The sequence below is a fragment of the Dryas octopetala genome, chromosome 8 (assembly GCF_963921425.1).
Source record: "Dryas octopetala chromosome 8, drDryOcto1.1, whole genome shotgun sequence".
Classification (NCBI taxonomy): Eukaryota; Viridiplantae; Streptophyta; class Magnoliopsida; order Rosales; family Rosaceae; genus Dryas; species Dryas octopetala.
The window spans coordinates 4,091,101-4,107,866 of NC_141373.1; the positions used below are offsets into that span (position 1 = coordinate 4,091,101).

The 16,766-nt window shown below is 41.6% G+C and overlaps 1 protein-coding gene across 1 annotated transcript; it reads right to left on the reverse strand.

The window, feature by feature from the left end:
• Nucleotides 1–12,439: 12,439 nt before the first annotated feature.
• LOC147276196 (2-isopropylmalate synthase A-like) lies at nucleotides 12,440–16,703 on the reverse strand. The gene is made up of 10 exons (XM_086253681.1): nucleotides 16,069–16,703; nucleotides 15,757–15,970; nucleotides 14,892–14,972; nucleotides 14,354–14,446; nucleotides 14,139–14,225; nucleotides 13,623–13,723; nucleotides 13,390–13,423; nucleotides 13,154–13,228; nucleotides 12,819–12,889; nucleotides 12,440–12,636 (listed from the first exon to the last, which is right to left on the reverse strand). The coding sequence occupies exons 1-9, from the start codon at nucleotides 16,701–16,703 to the stop codon at nucleotides 12,821–12,823; spliced, it is 1,389 nt and encodes a 462-aa protein (XP_086109807.1). The 3' UTR covers nucleotides 12,440–12,636; nucleotides 12,819–12,820.
• Between the last annotated feature and the right edge of the window lie 63 nt (nucleotides 16,704–16,766).

Sequence of the window (16,766 nt, forward strand, 5' to 3'; positions counted from 1 at the left end):
TAAGGCAGGGAGAAACTCCTCTTGTAGAGCTGACCACCGATCATGCTGAACCGAGCCGACCTTGTTTTGATGAGGCGTGCCTTGTCCCTCTCTGGGGGGAGGATTCCGGAGACCAAGTAGGTGATGATCGGCGTCATCCAGTTCGGCTCGGCCTCGGTCCGTATGACAGCGACCTCGTTTTCGGCGGTGCTAGGTCTGTCCAGGATTTCAACTGGAACGTGTCTAGCGGATCCGGTGTCTGTGGCCGAAGCCAAACGTGCCAAGGCGTCGGCTCTGCAGTTCTCTGCCCTCGGGATTTGGGATATTTTGTACTCATGGAAGTTCCCAAGCAGCAGACGAGTCTTCTCGAGATAGGCAGTCATGCTAGGTTCTCGAGTCTCATACTCTCCCAATATCTGATTGACGATGAGTTGGGAGTCGCTGAAGATGTTCAGTTTGGTTGCGCCGAGCTCCTTTGCCAGTCTGAGTCCGGCGATGAGAGCCTCATACTCTGCTTCATTGTTGGATGCTTGAAATCTGAAGCGAAGGGCATACTCCATCACAACTTGTTCTGGGGAGATCAGAACAAGCCCGGCTCCACTTCCCATGGTGTTGGAAGATCCGTCCACATAGAGGGTCCAGGTGAGGAGGTCAACCTGGCCGTGATCGCCGTTTGAGTTCGGATCAGACGCCGCTGGCATAGCGTCGGTGCGCGGCGGATCCTCCATCGAGGTGGTCGACTCACAGATGAAGTCCGACATGGCTTGACCTTTGATGGCCGTCCTGGGACGGTAGATGATGTCAAACTCGCCGAGCTCAACTGACCACCTGATGAGCCGACCCGAAGTCTCGGGTTTTGCCAGGATTTGTCTGAGCGGCTGATCCGTCAAGACAACGATTGAATGAGCCTGGAAGTAGGGTCTCAGTTTCCGAGCCGAGCTGACCAGGGCGAGAGCCATCTTCTCGAACTTTGGATATCTGGTCTCGGCATCGGCGAGGGCTCGGCTCGTATAGAAGACGGGGTGTTGTACACCGCCGACCTCTCTCACTAGAACTGAGCTGAGAGCCGAGTCAGAGACAGAGAGGTAGAGAAAAAGTTCTTCACCTTCTTCTGGTTTGGATAAGATGGGAGGTTCCCCCATGTGCCTTTTCAGATCTTGAAAAGCCCGCTCGCATTGGGGGGTCCATTCTATGCTCTTCCCTGCTCCCCTTAAGGCTTTGAAGAAAGGGAGGCACCGGTCAGTGGACTTCGAGATGAACCGGTTCAGGGCGGCGACTCTTCCAGTCAGACTCTGGATTTCCTTGCGTGTCCTTGGAGACTTCATGTTGATCAAGGCCTGGATCTTCTCCGGGTTGGCCTCAATCCCCCGTTGGCTGACCAGGTAGCCAAGGAACTTTCCTGACCGAACCCCAAAGACACATTTGGCTGGGTTCAGCCGCATCTGATACTCCTTCAGGACTCCGAACATGTCTGAGAGGTCCCTGACGTGATCGTCCGCCTTGATGCTTTTGACCAGCATGTCATCTACGTAAACCTCTACGGATTTGCCGATGGAGGATCTGAACATGTGGTTGACCAGCCTTTGGTAGGTGGCTCCGGCGTTTTTGAGGCCGAAGGGCATGACCTTGTAACAGTACATGCCGCGATCCGTTATGAAAGATGTGCCTTCCTGGTCGGACTTGTGCATCAGGATCTGGTTGTATCCAGAGTAGGCGTCCATGAAGCTGAGGAGCTGATGTCCTGCTGTTGCATCGACGAGCTGATCTATTCTGGGCAAGGGAAAGCTATCCTTGGGACAAGCCCTGTTCAGATCGGTGAAGTCCACACACATCCTCCACTTCCCATTGTTCTTCTTTACCATGACCACGTTGGCAAGCCAGTCGGGGTAGTTGACCTCCCGGATGAACCCGTTGTTTTGCAACTTGGTTACCTCTTCAGCCATGGCGGCGTATCGGACCGGATCGTATGACCTCCTCTTCTGACGGACCGGTTTGCATCCTGGGTCAGTGTTCAGCCTGTGGGTGATCACGTCAGACGATATGCCTGGCATGTCATCGTAAGACCAGGCGAACACTTCCGCGTTGGCACGGAGGAAGTCAATTATGGCGGAGCGCTGCTCGAGGCTGATCTGAGTCCCCACTCGGACGAGCCGATCCGGTGTCTCGTCCGAGATTGGCATTTCCTCCCAAGCCTCGGCGGGAAGGGGCCGAGAATCTGAGCTTGGCTCGGAAGTGAAGTCGAATGTCTCCGCCCTCGGCCATCTGCCCGAATCGGCGATGGAGTCAAGTTCCTGCGAGTTCGGCAGCTGACCCTTCTGTTTGATCGAAGCGGCGTAGCATGACCGAGCCGAGCACTGATCTCCTTGAATGACGATGCAGTCGTCGCCCACCGGACATTTGATGAGGAGGTTGGCGTAATGGACGATGCAGTCAAGGTCGACCAGAGCCGGTCTGCCCAGAATGATGTTGTAGGCTGACGGCCGCTTGACGACAATGAAGTACGTCATGCAGGTCTTCTTAATCGGTCCCTTCCCGAGCGAAAGGGGAAGGTAGATGTGTCCGAGGGGCTGAACCACTTCTCCCCCGAACCCGACTAAGGCAGGTGTATCGGTCTCCAACTTATCCTCGCAGATGCCCATCTGCGCGAACGCAGAGTGGTAGAGGATGTTGACTGAGCTCCCTCCATCGACGAAGGAGCGCGCGATGGTTGTCCCGGCCACCTCAGCCACTATGACGACCGGATCATAGTGGGGGAAGATGATCTCGTTTGCCTCGTTCGGCTCAAAGGTGACCGGCGCCCAGTCCTTCCGCTGTCTTTTGGAAGTGCTGGGCTGACCTGCCTGGATCGACAGGGACTCGTGAGCTTGAGCCGCCTGTCTGACATACTCCTTCTGGGATCGGTTCGAGCTCCCTACGAAGGTTGGTCCCCCGCCGATTGATCCGATGGCAGCATCCTGGACCTCGATGGTGTTGGTGGGCTTCTTCGGCGCGGCCTTGGGTACCCTAGGTCCACCGGCCAGGAATTGATTGATCTTACCCGCCCGGGCAAGAGTCTCAATTCCGTCGCGGAGGGCGTAGCAATCACCCGTGACGTGGCCGTGATTGGAGTGGTACTTGCAGAAGACGCCCTCCTTGATTTTGTCTGGGGGTGGTCCCTTGATCTCCCTTGCAACTGGGAGTTGGTCCTTGACATTGGAGTAGATTGTCTCCAGACCGGCATTGAGGGGAGTGTACTCCGTGTACTGGACAAACTTGGGTCCCTTACCCAGAAGTTGGCGTGGCTCCTCGGTCCTGGTCTTCTTGGATTGGACCTGGGGTTTGGGAGTTGCGACCTCTCCCTCCTTCCTCTTGGCCGAGGTCGGCCTGGGGTTCAGGGCCTCCACCTGAGCATCCCACTCCTCAGCCCTCGCCCACTTAGTGGCTTCGGCAGAGAGCTCATCGTAAGTGGAGGGAGGATTCCTCATTAGGTGGGAGCGGAGTCCCCCGGCGTGCAGACCTTGCATGAGGGCGTTCTTAGCTGACCTATCGTCGCAATCGTCACACTTCGTATACTCGATGTTGAAACGGATCAGATAGGCCTTGAGGCTCTCCCCTTCCTGCTGCTTAATGAGCGACATATCGTTCAAGTTGTAGAGTCGTTCGGATACAACCCGATATCTCGCCAGGAAGGCCCTCCGGAGGTCGGAGAAGGAGTCGATGGAGTTCGGTTGGAGGGTTCGGAACCAACCCCGAGCCGAGCCCTTCAAGGTCGAAGGGAAGATTCTGCACTTCGTGGCTTCAGATGCCTGGCGGGCCTCCATGGCGTATCTGAAGCTGTCAAGATGGTCGTAGGGATCCTTGGTCCCATCGTACTGATCCATCTTGGGGGGTTTGGTGTCGCGGGAGACCTCAGCGTCCAGGATTCTGCTGGTGTACGGGAGGGGGAGTTCCTCTCCGTGGTCGGCCCTACCGGTGTACCCCCTGGAGACCTCGACGTGGCCGAGCCGATCGTGGACGCTCCGGATTTGGTCCTGGACCAGAGTCCGGACAAGATTTTCCACGTCGGGCGGGGTCGGCTCGGCCGCATTTTCCCCCGAGCATTCGGCCTGGTTACCGAGTCTCTCACTCACCGGCTGGCGAGTGATCCTCTCGCTCGCCGGTCGTCGATCCGACATGATCATAGTCGATCCCAGTCGGTCGCTCACCGATCGTCTCCCTGAGTGAGCTCCTGATGGGGAAGGATCATGGCTGATGATGGGGCCGAGCCTATCCCCAATCGGGACCCTGGTTTCAGCCGAACCGGCTGGACTGTTGGCCCCCAACCTTGATTGGGCCGGGAGTCGTCGGTTTGTATTCGGGTCGGCACGGTCTCCGCTCGAATTCCTGGGGACACGTTTCCCGAAAGCCGCCAGTTTTCGCTGAAGAAGACGGTGGGCGTTCAGGCACTCGGCCTGTTCGGCCGGGGGCATGTCCTCGAAGCCCGGGAAGACGTGATCCGAGTCCTGCCGATCGGTCTGGTCGTTCGGCTCGGCAGGAGTGCTTTGCCGAGAAGGAGATGGTGAAAGGACCTCCTGCTCGGTTCGGGTTCGGCGCGATTGGAAACCCGAACCCCCACTATTCTCGAGCCGAGCACGATGGCGTGCAAGTTCGCCGGCCAGCTCGGCCTGCTTCGCAAGCAGCTCATTATTCTGCTTGAGAAGTGCATTCTCAGCGGCCAGGTGCCGTTGGCTCTCCTTAAGGAGTTTGTGAGCAGCTCGGATTTTGGAGGGACCTTTGGACTTGGATGTCCTGGGGGGTTGTGCTCCCCTTGTCTTTTCAGGTGTCTCAGGCTGATGTTGTTCATCATTCTGAGATGCTCCTGAGGAAGAGCTGGTGTCCCGAAAGATGGTAGCCATGATGACTTATGTGAAGGAGGGGCTTAGCACTTGCAGTGATGAACACAACGGCTGAAGTCGGCTTCCCACAGACGGCGCCAATCTGTTGATGCAAATTCTCGTAAGGTAGATGCAACAACTTAGATAAGCCGATCTGGCTGATCAGGTGCTTTGCTGGATGATGAAGTGGATGCTGGTTGAGATCTTCCTGCAAGAGAAACAAGGTCAAGGGAGATGGACCGGTGTGGTACCAGCCAAACACGCTCCGATGATGAAGTCAGTGATGGTATTTGATGGTGGATGAGGAAGAACAAAGGAAGAACTTGGGAGAATGGGAAGAACAAGGCAAATGTTCTGGATTATTCTCAGCAAGTTGGGTATATTCTTGGGAGAGTGGAAATTTTGTGTAAGTGTTTTGTGTGTAGATGCGTAGTCTTAGTTTTTGCACATATGACTTGATATATATAAGCAAAGGAAACCTTAATGAGTAAGATACCTGCATGTGAATGAATGGTTGCTAGAGACCCACGCACCTGGTCAGACCTAGTTGCATGCTCAGCTGCCTGCTTCTTCAGCATTCAATGCTGCATTGAATGCTCCATTAAATGCAAGGCTGGAAGGTTCAGGCAGACTGCTCCAGTAGTCATGAATGCAAGCCTGATATCCCTTCTGTCAGAAGATTTGTGTCAGGTGCATTTAAGTGCGGCGGTTCGTCCCAGCGTGATCTTCCCGGGAATGGCGGCGGAGAGCCGAGCCGAGCCGATACAAGCACGTGTCTTTATGCGTAGACATAAAGTCCATGTATGATCGGATCGGGCACGGGATTCAAGACCGAGCCGATCCAGTAGACTGGGGTCCTTCCGAGCCCTTACTGGTCGACGCCAGAACTCGAAAAGAGACCGTGCCCTGTGCCGAGCCGAGCCGAACCGGAATGACCGTGGTGAGATGGACACTCGATCCATTGAAAGATCATCGGTTCGGCTCGGACCGAACATGGTGGGCCCGGCGTGGGAATTCGGTCCGAGCTGGCAGAGGAAATGCTGACCAGTGATGATGTGGAGGTCAAAGTTTGACTATAGAAAGTCAACTCCGAGATGGGTGTTGACCAGCCACGTGTCGAGCCGTGATTGGCTATTCGGATCGATGTGGATTTTCCCACAAACACTAATCTAAGTACCGTCGCATACGTGTTGCAAATTAGTAGGAAAAAAAAAATATTTACTACAAAATTAAATTTTGTCGTATAAATGAAAAATTTGTGACATTAATTAGAATATATGTGATGCATCCATAGTGTCCCAATAAATATTGTATTTTCTAATTAGTGATCGTTTCATATTCTTTCAAACCCTCACAAGAAAATGCCTCCAATTCTATTCTCCTTCACTTGAAGAACTACACTGCCACCAAGATTCAATTGAACCAGGTATTGTGATCTTCACTACTATCTAGGGTTTTTGTATAAATTATTAATTAGCACATATGTGATTTATGACTTCTATTCTCTCTCTCTCAATTCTCTCTTTCACAATTCTGATTTTTTTTTTTTATCTCTTAGTTCTATTTGTCACCACCCCAAAGTCGAAGGCAACACACTCTCCTTCTCAATCAGGTATGCTTATTGAAGGATTTTTTTAGCCTATAAGTTCATTACCTATTTGTGTATTTGCTCAGCCTTTGTTAAATAAGACTATATTTAATCATTACCCAATTTAATCATTACCCAATTGTATGTTTGTTTATGAATTCTTCACACATGTCATGAATCTTGTTTGGAGATTATAATAATTGGGGCTATTTCATTGTGGTTAGATCTGCAGCAAATTAAATTGAAAGAGTAAATAACCTAACCCTCTATCAGTGATAAAATTCATGACTATCTCAATTGAGGACCGAAATTCCTTTTTCTTTTTGGGTAGAAATCAAAGCATAGGAACATAATTACACACACCGTACTTGCTTTTTTGGGTAGAAATCATAATTATGGATGCATTGTCTTTGTAAAGATTTAAACTTTTTCATAAGCTAAGTAATAGCAAAGAGCCATATGACTGCCAATTTAATGGAGGTTGGTTTTTTTATCCATCTATAGTGCTATTATTTTAAGCAACATTGATACTTTGTGAAAGTTCTTGTTTATGATGAATACACAATACATCAAACATAATTCGTATGATAGCTAGTGTTGCAAGATAAAGGTATCAGATTATAAGGACTTTATTGATGAGATAAAGGCATCAAATTATTGATGTAGTTTCTGCATTTTGAAGAAATATTGAATTAACTACATCACAACTTGGTAAACCCTTTTTTTTTTTTTTTTTTACATTTAGAATACACTAAATTCTTTTTTTTCTCTCATAATTACTGTCTTTCAATTTGAAAACTTTTTCATGGTATCATATATGCAGTACCTTTATTGTTTCAGTTCATCTATTTGAAATCGACAACTAAGAGGATTGAATCAAGGGTGATAAAGGCTTTGGTATGTTCCTATTTTCCTATTTTGTTTTGAGTTTTCATCTCTAAATTTTGTGTTTTAGAATAAATTATTAGTTCATAATGAGATCGACTTTATATTGTTATAACTGTAATTTTCAATTTTTTCAGCTTGTTTGCTTTCTTTGTTACAAGTTTTGAGCCCTATTAGGGATTTGAAACAGTTTGGACTTGAATTTTGGTGATTGTGGGTTACATTATTTTTTATATTATATAATCTTAATATAATAGCAAGATATGCTTACTATAATGTATTTCATATATGTTTTCTCTGCTAATGATTAGTTAATGTGAATAATATAGTTCACATCCTGACAATAGACATGTCAACATAGATTATAAAAGAATATGTGATTCCTCTGTTTTACTAATCGAATGTTTATGTGTGTATATATACTTAATTCTTCTACATCAACTATTTTTGTATTTTAAAATGACATGCCTTATTGTTTCTTTATTCTTGGATAATAAGTTAATAACTAGGAAAATAAATATGGACAAGAGCTGGAGTTAAAAAATAGGACATGTAATGCATATATAGATGGGGTTGACATATTTTTGGATTTTGCATTTACTAATAGTGTCGATGCTACAAGGATTTATTGTCCATGCAAGAAATGTTTCAATCCCTACTTCATCACAAGGGAAGTAGCAAGGGAACATATAATAATACATGGGTTTATGAATGACTACAAAAATTGGACTATACATGGAGAATCTTCCACATCATTGAATGAAAACCAAGATATTAGGGTTAGTTGTGATCCGATTGTAGGTGATGATATATTCGGAATGATATACGAGGCACTTGGGATTCCAAATGTGGATTCTAGTTTAGGGAATGATCGCCCAATAGAAAATGAACATGGTAAGGGCCAAATGATGAAACTACAAAATATTTTAAATTGTTCCCAGATGTCGAATGTCCCTTATATCCGTGATGTGAAAACTTCACAAAACTGTCATTCATTGTTCAGATCGTACACTTGATAGTGCTTTCATCATGGACGGACAAGTTAGTGACATAATTGTTGGAGATCTTGAAAGAAGCTTTTCTTTGTGGAGTTGCACTATCAAATTCTTATTATGAGGCTCAAAAGATGACTGTTGACTTGAGTTTCACATACAAGACATGAGATGCATGTCCAAATAATTGTATGTTATTTAGAAATAAGGACGAGAAACTTGACAAATGTGACATTTATGAAGAATCCAGATATAAATAGTTTGAAGGTGATCCTAGTACTGTTGAAAATTCGGGAAAAAAAAAACCTACTAAACAAGTAAGATATTTTCCTTTAAAACCAAGATTGTAGAGATTGTTTATGTTCTCGAAAACTTATTCTCTTATGAAATGGCATGCAGAGCAGCGTACTAGTGATGGTGTGCTAAGACATCTTGCTGACACACTTGCATGGAACAAGTTTGATGAAAACAATCCAGATTTTGCAAGTAATGCTCGTAATGTAATGTTTGAAAGAATTAGACAGATGAAGGAATTGGAGAACGATTAAACTATTTTGAACTACAATTTTATTTTTCTAGTATAGATAGAGATAATTCTTTTGGTATACTATTTGATATTAATTCTTTGGCTATTACAACAAATATGGTTGTTTGATATTTGAGACATTTATTTTGGATGTTTATGACTTATTTCACATTATATATAATTTAATTTAGTTCATGTGCTTAAGATAAATGATAATGAATTGCAACTAAGCTTACAAAATTAATTGAAATTTAAAATCATAGCTTATGCAGCGATTTCTTAGTTTATGCGACCATAAAATAACAATTTGTTGTCATCGTAAAAAATAGTTGCGACAATAGAAGCTGTAATATATCTTTTTTTACGACAATTACATGTGTCACAACAACTGTCGCAAAATCTTTTGTGACGCGAACTTACTGTCGCAAGGTCTTTAGCGACAATTTAATTCGTCGCATATACTGTCACAAAAAACAAATTTAAATTTGATGCCAAAATCTTTGCAACGACACACACTTGTCGCAAGATTGTCAAAAAATATTTTAGCGACAAAATAATTGCCTCGAAAAAAAGGATAACATTTTTGCGACGCAAGTTGTTGCGACGATGTGATTGTCGTCGCATGTCCGTTGTAAAACAGCTTTTGTGACAATTTCTTGCTATTTACGACACATTTTTTCCGTCATAAATATCTCTTTCTTTTTGTAGTGTCAACAATAGGTTAGGAACCCTCTCTTGATCTCCAAATAAAGCAAGAAAGTAGTAGTTGCACAAGAAGATCAGTAGCTCTACATGATGTAACGATAGTAAATTCCTCCGTATGTAATTACTTAATACACAAGACATTGATCAACCTACGGGGTATATTGCTAATTTTCATAATATAACTGTCTCTGCAAGTTGGAATGGCATTGCACACTCTCACTCCAAACTTTTTCTCCTTACAACAACGAGAAAAACTTACTTATAATATGGATAGGAGCTGACTTGACATTCCAAGAGATCAGCTAGAACCCAAAAATATTTCTCACATGACTCGTGTATTTGGACTATAGCTGACTCAATTCGTTAATATTGTGAACCCCTTTGACTCGTGTATTTGGGATGTGGCTAACTCAGTACGTTAATATAGTGAATTCGTTTGACTCGTCTTATTACACTATTTCTTTATTTTTATTTTTATTTATTATTTTATTTGTCTCTATCTCTTGCGTTATCTCCGAAAACAAAAGGGGGGTGCAAAAAGAAATAAGAATAAAATCCTACACTGCTTTTCCTCTTTCACTGTAAAAGCTCGAGCGGAGTTTCTCTACTTCAGTTAAGTCAAAAAGAGTCCATTGTTTTCTCGCCACAGAAAGTGTTACATAAGGCTATTCAACATTCTCTTCGCAGTGAATTGCTAAGTATGTAAGGTTTCATATCATTCTTTCTTTACGAAATCTCAATTTTATTTTGGAGAGAGATAAATTTCATTCTTTGATACCAAGCTTTGCTGAATTTTTTTTGGTTGATGTAGCTCGTGCTAGGGTTTACGAGGTGTAGATCTCGCAGGATGGTACTGGCCGGTATGGTTTCAGCTGAATTTCGATGAGAAACTTAACTAGTTTTTGCGTTTTGCCCTATTTGGTTGCTCATAAATTGACTAGTTTTTGCGTTTTGGCTCTGTTTAGTATGCATTATATGATTTTTTCTCTTACTTGAAAAAGTTCAGTGTAATTCATACAGATAATTTGGAGTGCAACTCATAAGTGACTAATTGAGCTAATAATTATGAACAATGTTTTCTTTGGGTTTTCAACTTTTCATGGGAACCAAACAGAGCTTCTTGTTTATTATTATTTTTTTTAGACTTATTTATGAAAATATCCCATGAAACTAACTTTTTTTCTCACTGTGCCCCATTATCGTTAAATCTTCTCACTTTGTCCCTGAACTTTACAAATGACTTATTCCGTCAACTTCATCTATTAGTCTGTTAAAAAAAGCTGACATGGCCGCCTACATGGATGAGCATTTTGTTAATTCAATAAAAGAAAAAAAAAAACTAAAAAAAAAAAAAATAGTAGCAGACCCTCTCCACCCTTACCCCGAGCCTCCCCCAGCATGCAAGCAGCCTCCCTACGTATGTAATTAAAGATGATGATTGAGAGTATGAGACTCGATTCCAGTGGTTTGAGACTCTATTCCGGTGGTTCAAGAGAGGCAGCAGCTGGCATACACCACCTCAAGATATCATGGACATGATTATACAGCGCCTGAATTTAAGTGATTGAGTATATATTGGCAGTCAGTTACTATGCGAAGAGACATCCATAGTGCTCCGGCCATAACTCCCATGGTTAGTAGTCTCTGATCATCATCAACTTTCAAATTGCAATAACTACTTAAGTTTTTCCAGCCTCTCTGAGGGCAGAGTTGGCAAGGTGAAGCTGCCCAAGGCAGTTCAAGGAGGATAGAGAGTCAATATGGCACTTCATACAAGAAGATAAGTGGTTTTAGAGTTTTTAAGGTTGATCTGAAGACTGGAGCTTTCTAACTATGGTACACAATTTAGGGGAGGAATTATTGTTTTTGTCAGACTCTGGTTCCTTCGCTATCTCAGCAAGTGATTTCAAAGAGTTACAAGGGAATTGCATTTATTTTGCAACAAATGAGTTCATGGGTCTCCGTTGCTCAAAGTCATTTACATGTCGTGAGATCGGTGTATTCTACCTTAATACTGAAAAAATTGAGCGAACTTTTCCAAGTGTCATATTGACAATACAGTCTAAACTCACTTGGTTTCCTCCAAATTTATGGTAGACAAATATATAAAGATCAGGAATTATATATTTGCTCAAGAATTGTTGTTGCATATTATTAAGTGTACTTTAATTACTTGTATTATTGTCCTAGTCAATCTAGAAATTGCAAATGAGAGTATGAGACTTCAATATTTCTAGAATTGGGGAGTCCATTAGGCCCAACATAGAATATATTTTTGTGCTCAAGATGGGCTAGCTAATGATGCTTGTGAGTAGTTGTGACTTAGGGGAGGGTTAGACAGGGTCCTAGGCTCCTAGCCTTTCTCTTTCTACTCCTCACTGTTATAGCACATATCTCAACCAAAATACTTAGAAATTCAGCAGGCTAATTATAGCTCTGCAATGTAGTAGAAGCAGTAGGTAGGTGGTAGCTCTTTAGTGTTGAGGATGATACATGCTTCTGGCTCTGGCTACACAATTCAATTTCTTCATTAAATATAGAGCTGCCATTCCAAGCTAACATTTTATATTGGGTCACTTCATTAATGACTAATGCATATGTCTAATTTGGTTATTAAAATCGTGGAGATATGAAAATGAGCTAGTCTTGTGTTCAACTGATCATGAACGTCATTGATTACTGTTCTGTTTTTGGATTTGGAAAGGAGGGAGAGGTCGAGATTTGTAAGTGTTTGAGATTAGTTCAAAGTGATTAAGATGAGTAGAGTAAGAGTTACGATTTAACTAATTATAAAGTTCAATTTCCTCCAATATAAAAAATAAAAATAAATAATAATAATAATATATGTCTTTCCATTTGGAGAGAAGAATAATCGAAGATAGATGAAAAACAAGCAAATGTTTGCACGGACCGACCAACAACTAACATATATAGGTCTATGCATGAATCAATTGTACAATATGCTTTGCACAATCGTACGTTTAAACAATCGATCAATTCCAACAAAAACAGCTTCTTGCGGCCGGGAGCCTTTAATGTAAAAGCTAATATCTTGTTCAGTGCATCAATGTCGGCGACTACACTGCCACCCCATCCCCATTGCCAACACTGCAGAAAGAAAAAGAAGAAGAAGAAGGAAAAAATTAAATTGTTAATTTTTAGAAAAATGATTATTGGAACATACATATATACTGTCATTTACCTTTTTCTATAAGTATAAGATAATTAAAAAAATTGCTAATGCAAAATATTTAATGCTAAAAATTTAGTTAATTATAAGAACAAAGTACCTTTAGATCGCCACTGCTTCTGGTTCTAAGTGTTGAGAAACCAAGAATTCTATGTCCGCGTTTGTAAGACACTGCAATTAAGATGTAAACCCAATCAATAATTATTAATTAGCAAAAGTTTTGATGTTCATGATTCCCAAAGATTGGATTATTTACATTTTTAGCACAACATCTCTAATAAAGTTGTGAACCAATTGTGAGTGCAGCCTCTACTTTTACTAGACATGTGATACATACAATTAATGGTATAAAGGTGATATATTTAGCATTACAGCTTTTTTTTTTTTTTTTTTAATCATTATATGGAGACCATGGGATGTTAAATTTGTTGATACCTTCTTTGTCTCAGCCAGTGCCTTGAAATGCCTAAACACCTCATCAAGTTTGTCCTTGTCCAGATCATGACCAAGCTGAATATATACAAAAAAAAAATAACTAAGGACTTTTTTTTTTTTTGGCCACTAGAAAAAAAAAAAATAACTAAGGACTTAATCGGTGACAAATACACAGAAAAAAGAAAAGATACGTTCACCAAACTAATATTCTCAAAGAAGAATAATCAAATTAATACCTGCAAGAGGCGAGACTTTAAAGCATGTCGACCACTGTATGCAAAAAAGCAAGAAGCATTTTTTAAAAAGAAAATGAATTAAAAAGTTACAAAATTGAGTCCATCAAATCGTATTATTGTGTCGTGTTCGAATTATATGATTCTAACTATCAAGTCGAGTTGCATACAAGCAACAAGCCTGAGCCCGAAAAATGTGACGAAAGATTTTGTGCAAAGAACTAATACTAACGTACCTGAGCTTTCCGAGGACAATGCCAGTTTCATTAGAATGATAGAACCCAATATCTTCAGGCAAAATAATCTCATAGGTACTCCTATCTTTAAGTATTCCATCCTAAAACAGAAAAGAAAAAAAAAATATATATTAACCTCATAGATACTCCTATCTTTAAAAATATTTTTGCTTTATATAATTGGCCACTAGAAACCATTTGTATAACTCGTCTTGCAAATGATGGTCTTCAAACATGTTAACCTCATCAGATTATTGGGAAATATGAATAACATGAGAAAATGATAAAATTATTTGTACCACATTGATGGTATCCATATGTATACTTCATCTCCAATACAGGGTGAGACTCACTAAATTATTTGTATAGATGAGTTCCATCTAAATTAGTTGTATAGATGTACTAGCTTATATAGTACATCGATCTAAAATGATTCAAGAAAATAATAAATTTAGGCTAAGCTCATTAATACAAATGAATGGAATTAAATAGCAACGAATAATATGAATTAAGCACCTGGTGAATTCCACTAGCGTGAGAGAAAACGTTATCTCCAACTATAGCCTTGTGTGGTTGTGTAGTTAGTCCACTGTACTCTTCCACCTAATTAAATAAATATTAAGTCATGCAAAAAGTTTGAACTTTATTTTTGGTAAATAAAAAGGTTTTAAATTTTAAGTAAAAATAAAATCAACCAAATTAATTAAGAAGAAGAATTATTAGTTTATTACCATATTGCTGGTGGGTACAATCTGCTTGGTATTTATTCCTGTGTAAAGTCCTCCAAGTATGTCTTTACCACGACACTTGACGGCCATCACAAACTACACCACAAATAGGGAATTAAACAGATGTCGAATGAGAGTGAAAAAATATTAAAGGCAATCTAGCTATTTACTTCCAGGTGAAAGCAATTTCCAAATCCTAGTATAAAATATTTTCTTGCTTGTTAGTTGTGTTGTCAAACTAATAAATTGAAATAAGTATTAGATTATTATTTTGATATAAATATTTTAATTAGATCATTCTTATTTAAATGTACTTTTTTTTTTTTAAGAAATGATAGATAGATTTTTTTTAATTGATCTTAAATTTATGACATTTTTCGACAAAAGAAAACTAGGTATCATTTAGATTTATAATTTAATAATATAATATCTGAAAGCCGGTCCAGTCTAAGTTGTCTAACAAGAAAACGTTATCTCTAAATATTGAACATATATATATAAATGTGTAAACTATACAATCAGATCAGAAAATATATCTTACCTCCTCCAATGAAGCATTTCCAGCCCTCTCACCAATGCCATTGACGGTGACTTCAACTTGTCTGGCACCAGCTTGTGCAGCCTATATTAATTAATAATATTGGAGAGTTTTAAGTTATTTAGTATATATTTATATATATGGTTTTTTTACTAAAACACCCTAATTCATACCTTTTTTTTGGCCAGCACCCTAATTCATACTTAACCCACTAAAAAACAAATAGACGGAGAATTTTTACATTTAAGGACAAAAAATAAGTCAAACGCTTGGCTTTAATTTGCACTACAGTAATACTCTTTTACACATTTTTGCCTTGCAGACTTGCAGTTACATTTATATATTTTTTAAATAAAATAAAAAAAAAACTTAAAATTTTATATCCTAACTTCATAAATTTCCTGTCACACTCAAATAAGGCTCAACAGCAATAAAAAATTATCAAAAAACCAATAGAAACTGGGAAAAAAAATTTGCACTGCAGTTACGCTTGGAACTATTACTGCATTGCAGTAGCCGAGCGCTTGGCACCCTAGCCGGTCACTCGTCACTGTTAGTATAAAAATGCAGACGAATGTCTGTCAACATGTGTTTGTCATTTTATGGGGCCTTTCAGTGGTTATCTTATATAGATCATGGTTTTGTACACTTTATTCACCTAAATTTTGCATTTAATCTTACGTACTTTACCAATTAAAAAAAATTTATTATAATATACTACCTAAAAGTTTCCTCTCTCTCTCTCTCTCTCATTCTGATCTAAAAGATCAAAATATGTTTATTTTTAAAATATAGAACAAGTCGAAAGTGTGATACATTGCAACAAATTTTGAAGGGAGTGATTATATATATGATCATGATGACATACTGCAATTGTATTGGCATTGGCAAGGCCAAGATCGTCATGGCAATGTACGGCTATGATTGCATTTTGAATTCCTACTACGTTGGCTTTCAAGTCCTTAACCATCTGCTCCATTTCATTTGGAAACATGTACCCAACTGTGTCTGCGAACGCTATAGTTGTTGCTCCGGCCTTTATAACCTCCCCATAGATTCGATAAAGGAACTCCTTCTGAGACCTGCATTGCATATTTGCATGCAGTTATATATATATATATATATAATTAGAGGAAGCAGGCAGATTCCGTACGTTAATGTGTCGATTTTACGTACGTACCTTGCAGCGTCTTCACAGCCGAACTCGATATCCATGGCTCCGAGGCTTCTGGCATAACTGACAGCCTCCATGGCCAGCCTGAGAACCTCATCCGCATTCTTGTTCAGCTTATACTTCATATGAATCTCACTTGTCGATATGAATAAAAGCAGGCGCGGGCGCTTGGCGTGCCTCACCGCCTCCCATGCGGCGTCTATGTCGCTGCGAACGCACCTCGACAATGCGCATATCGCCGGCACGTAGCCGAACTCGTCGACCTGGTTCCCGACCTCCGTCGCGATCAGCCTCACGCTCTCCAGATTGTCTTTGGACGAGGCCGGGAAGCCGGCCTCGATCACGTCCACGCCCAGCTTCGCCAGCTGCCGCGCAATGCCCAGTTTTTGGTCCCGGCTCATGGTGGCCCCCGGAGCCTGTTCTCCGTCCCGGAGAGTCGTGTCCAACACTCGGACGTAACCGCCGTCGGGGACTCGGTTCGGGATGTATTCGGGATGACGTGGCTGGTTCTGGGAGACACCAGAAGAGCAGCGTGTGCGTGTAATCATATTGTAACTTATGTTTGTTTTTCTCCAAATGCTGCGTTTTGAGAGTATGGGAGCAGCCGAGATAGTAACAACGTTTGCTGCTGAGAAAGCCATCAAATCAAATGCTAGATATATTTTGAGGTGATCCAATCAGGTATATATAGATATATGGAATCT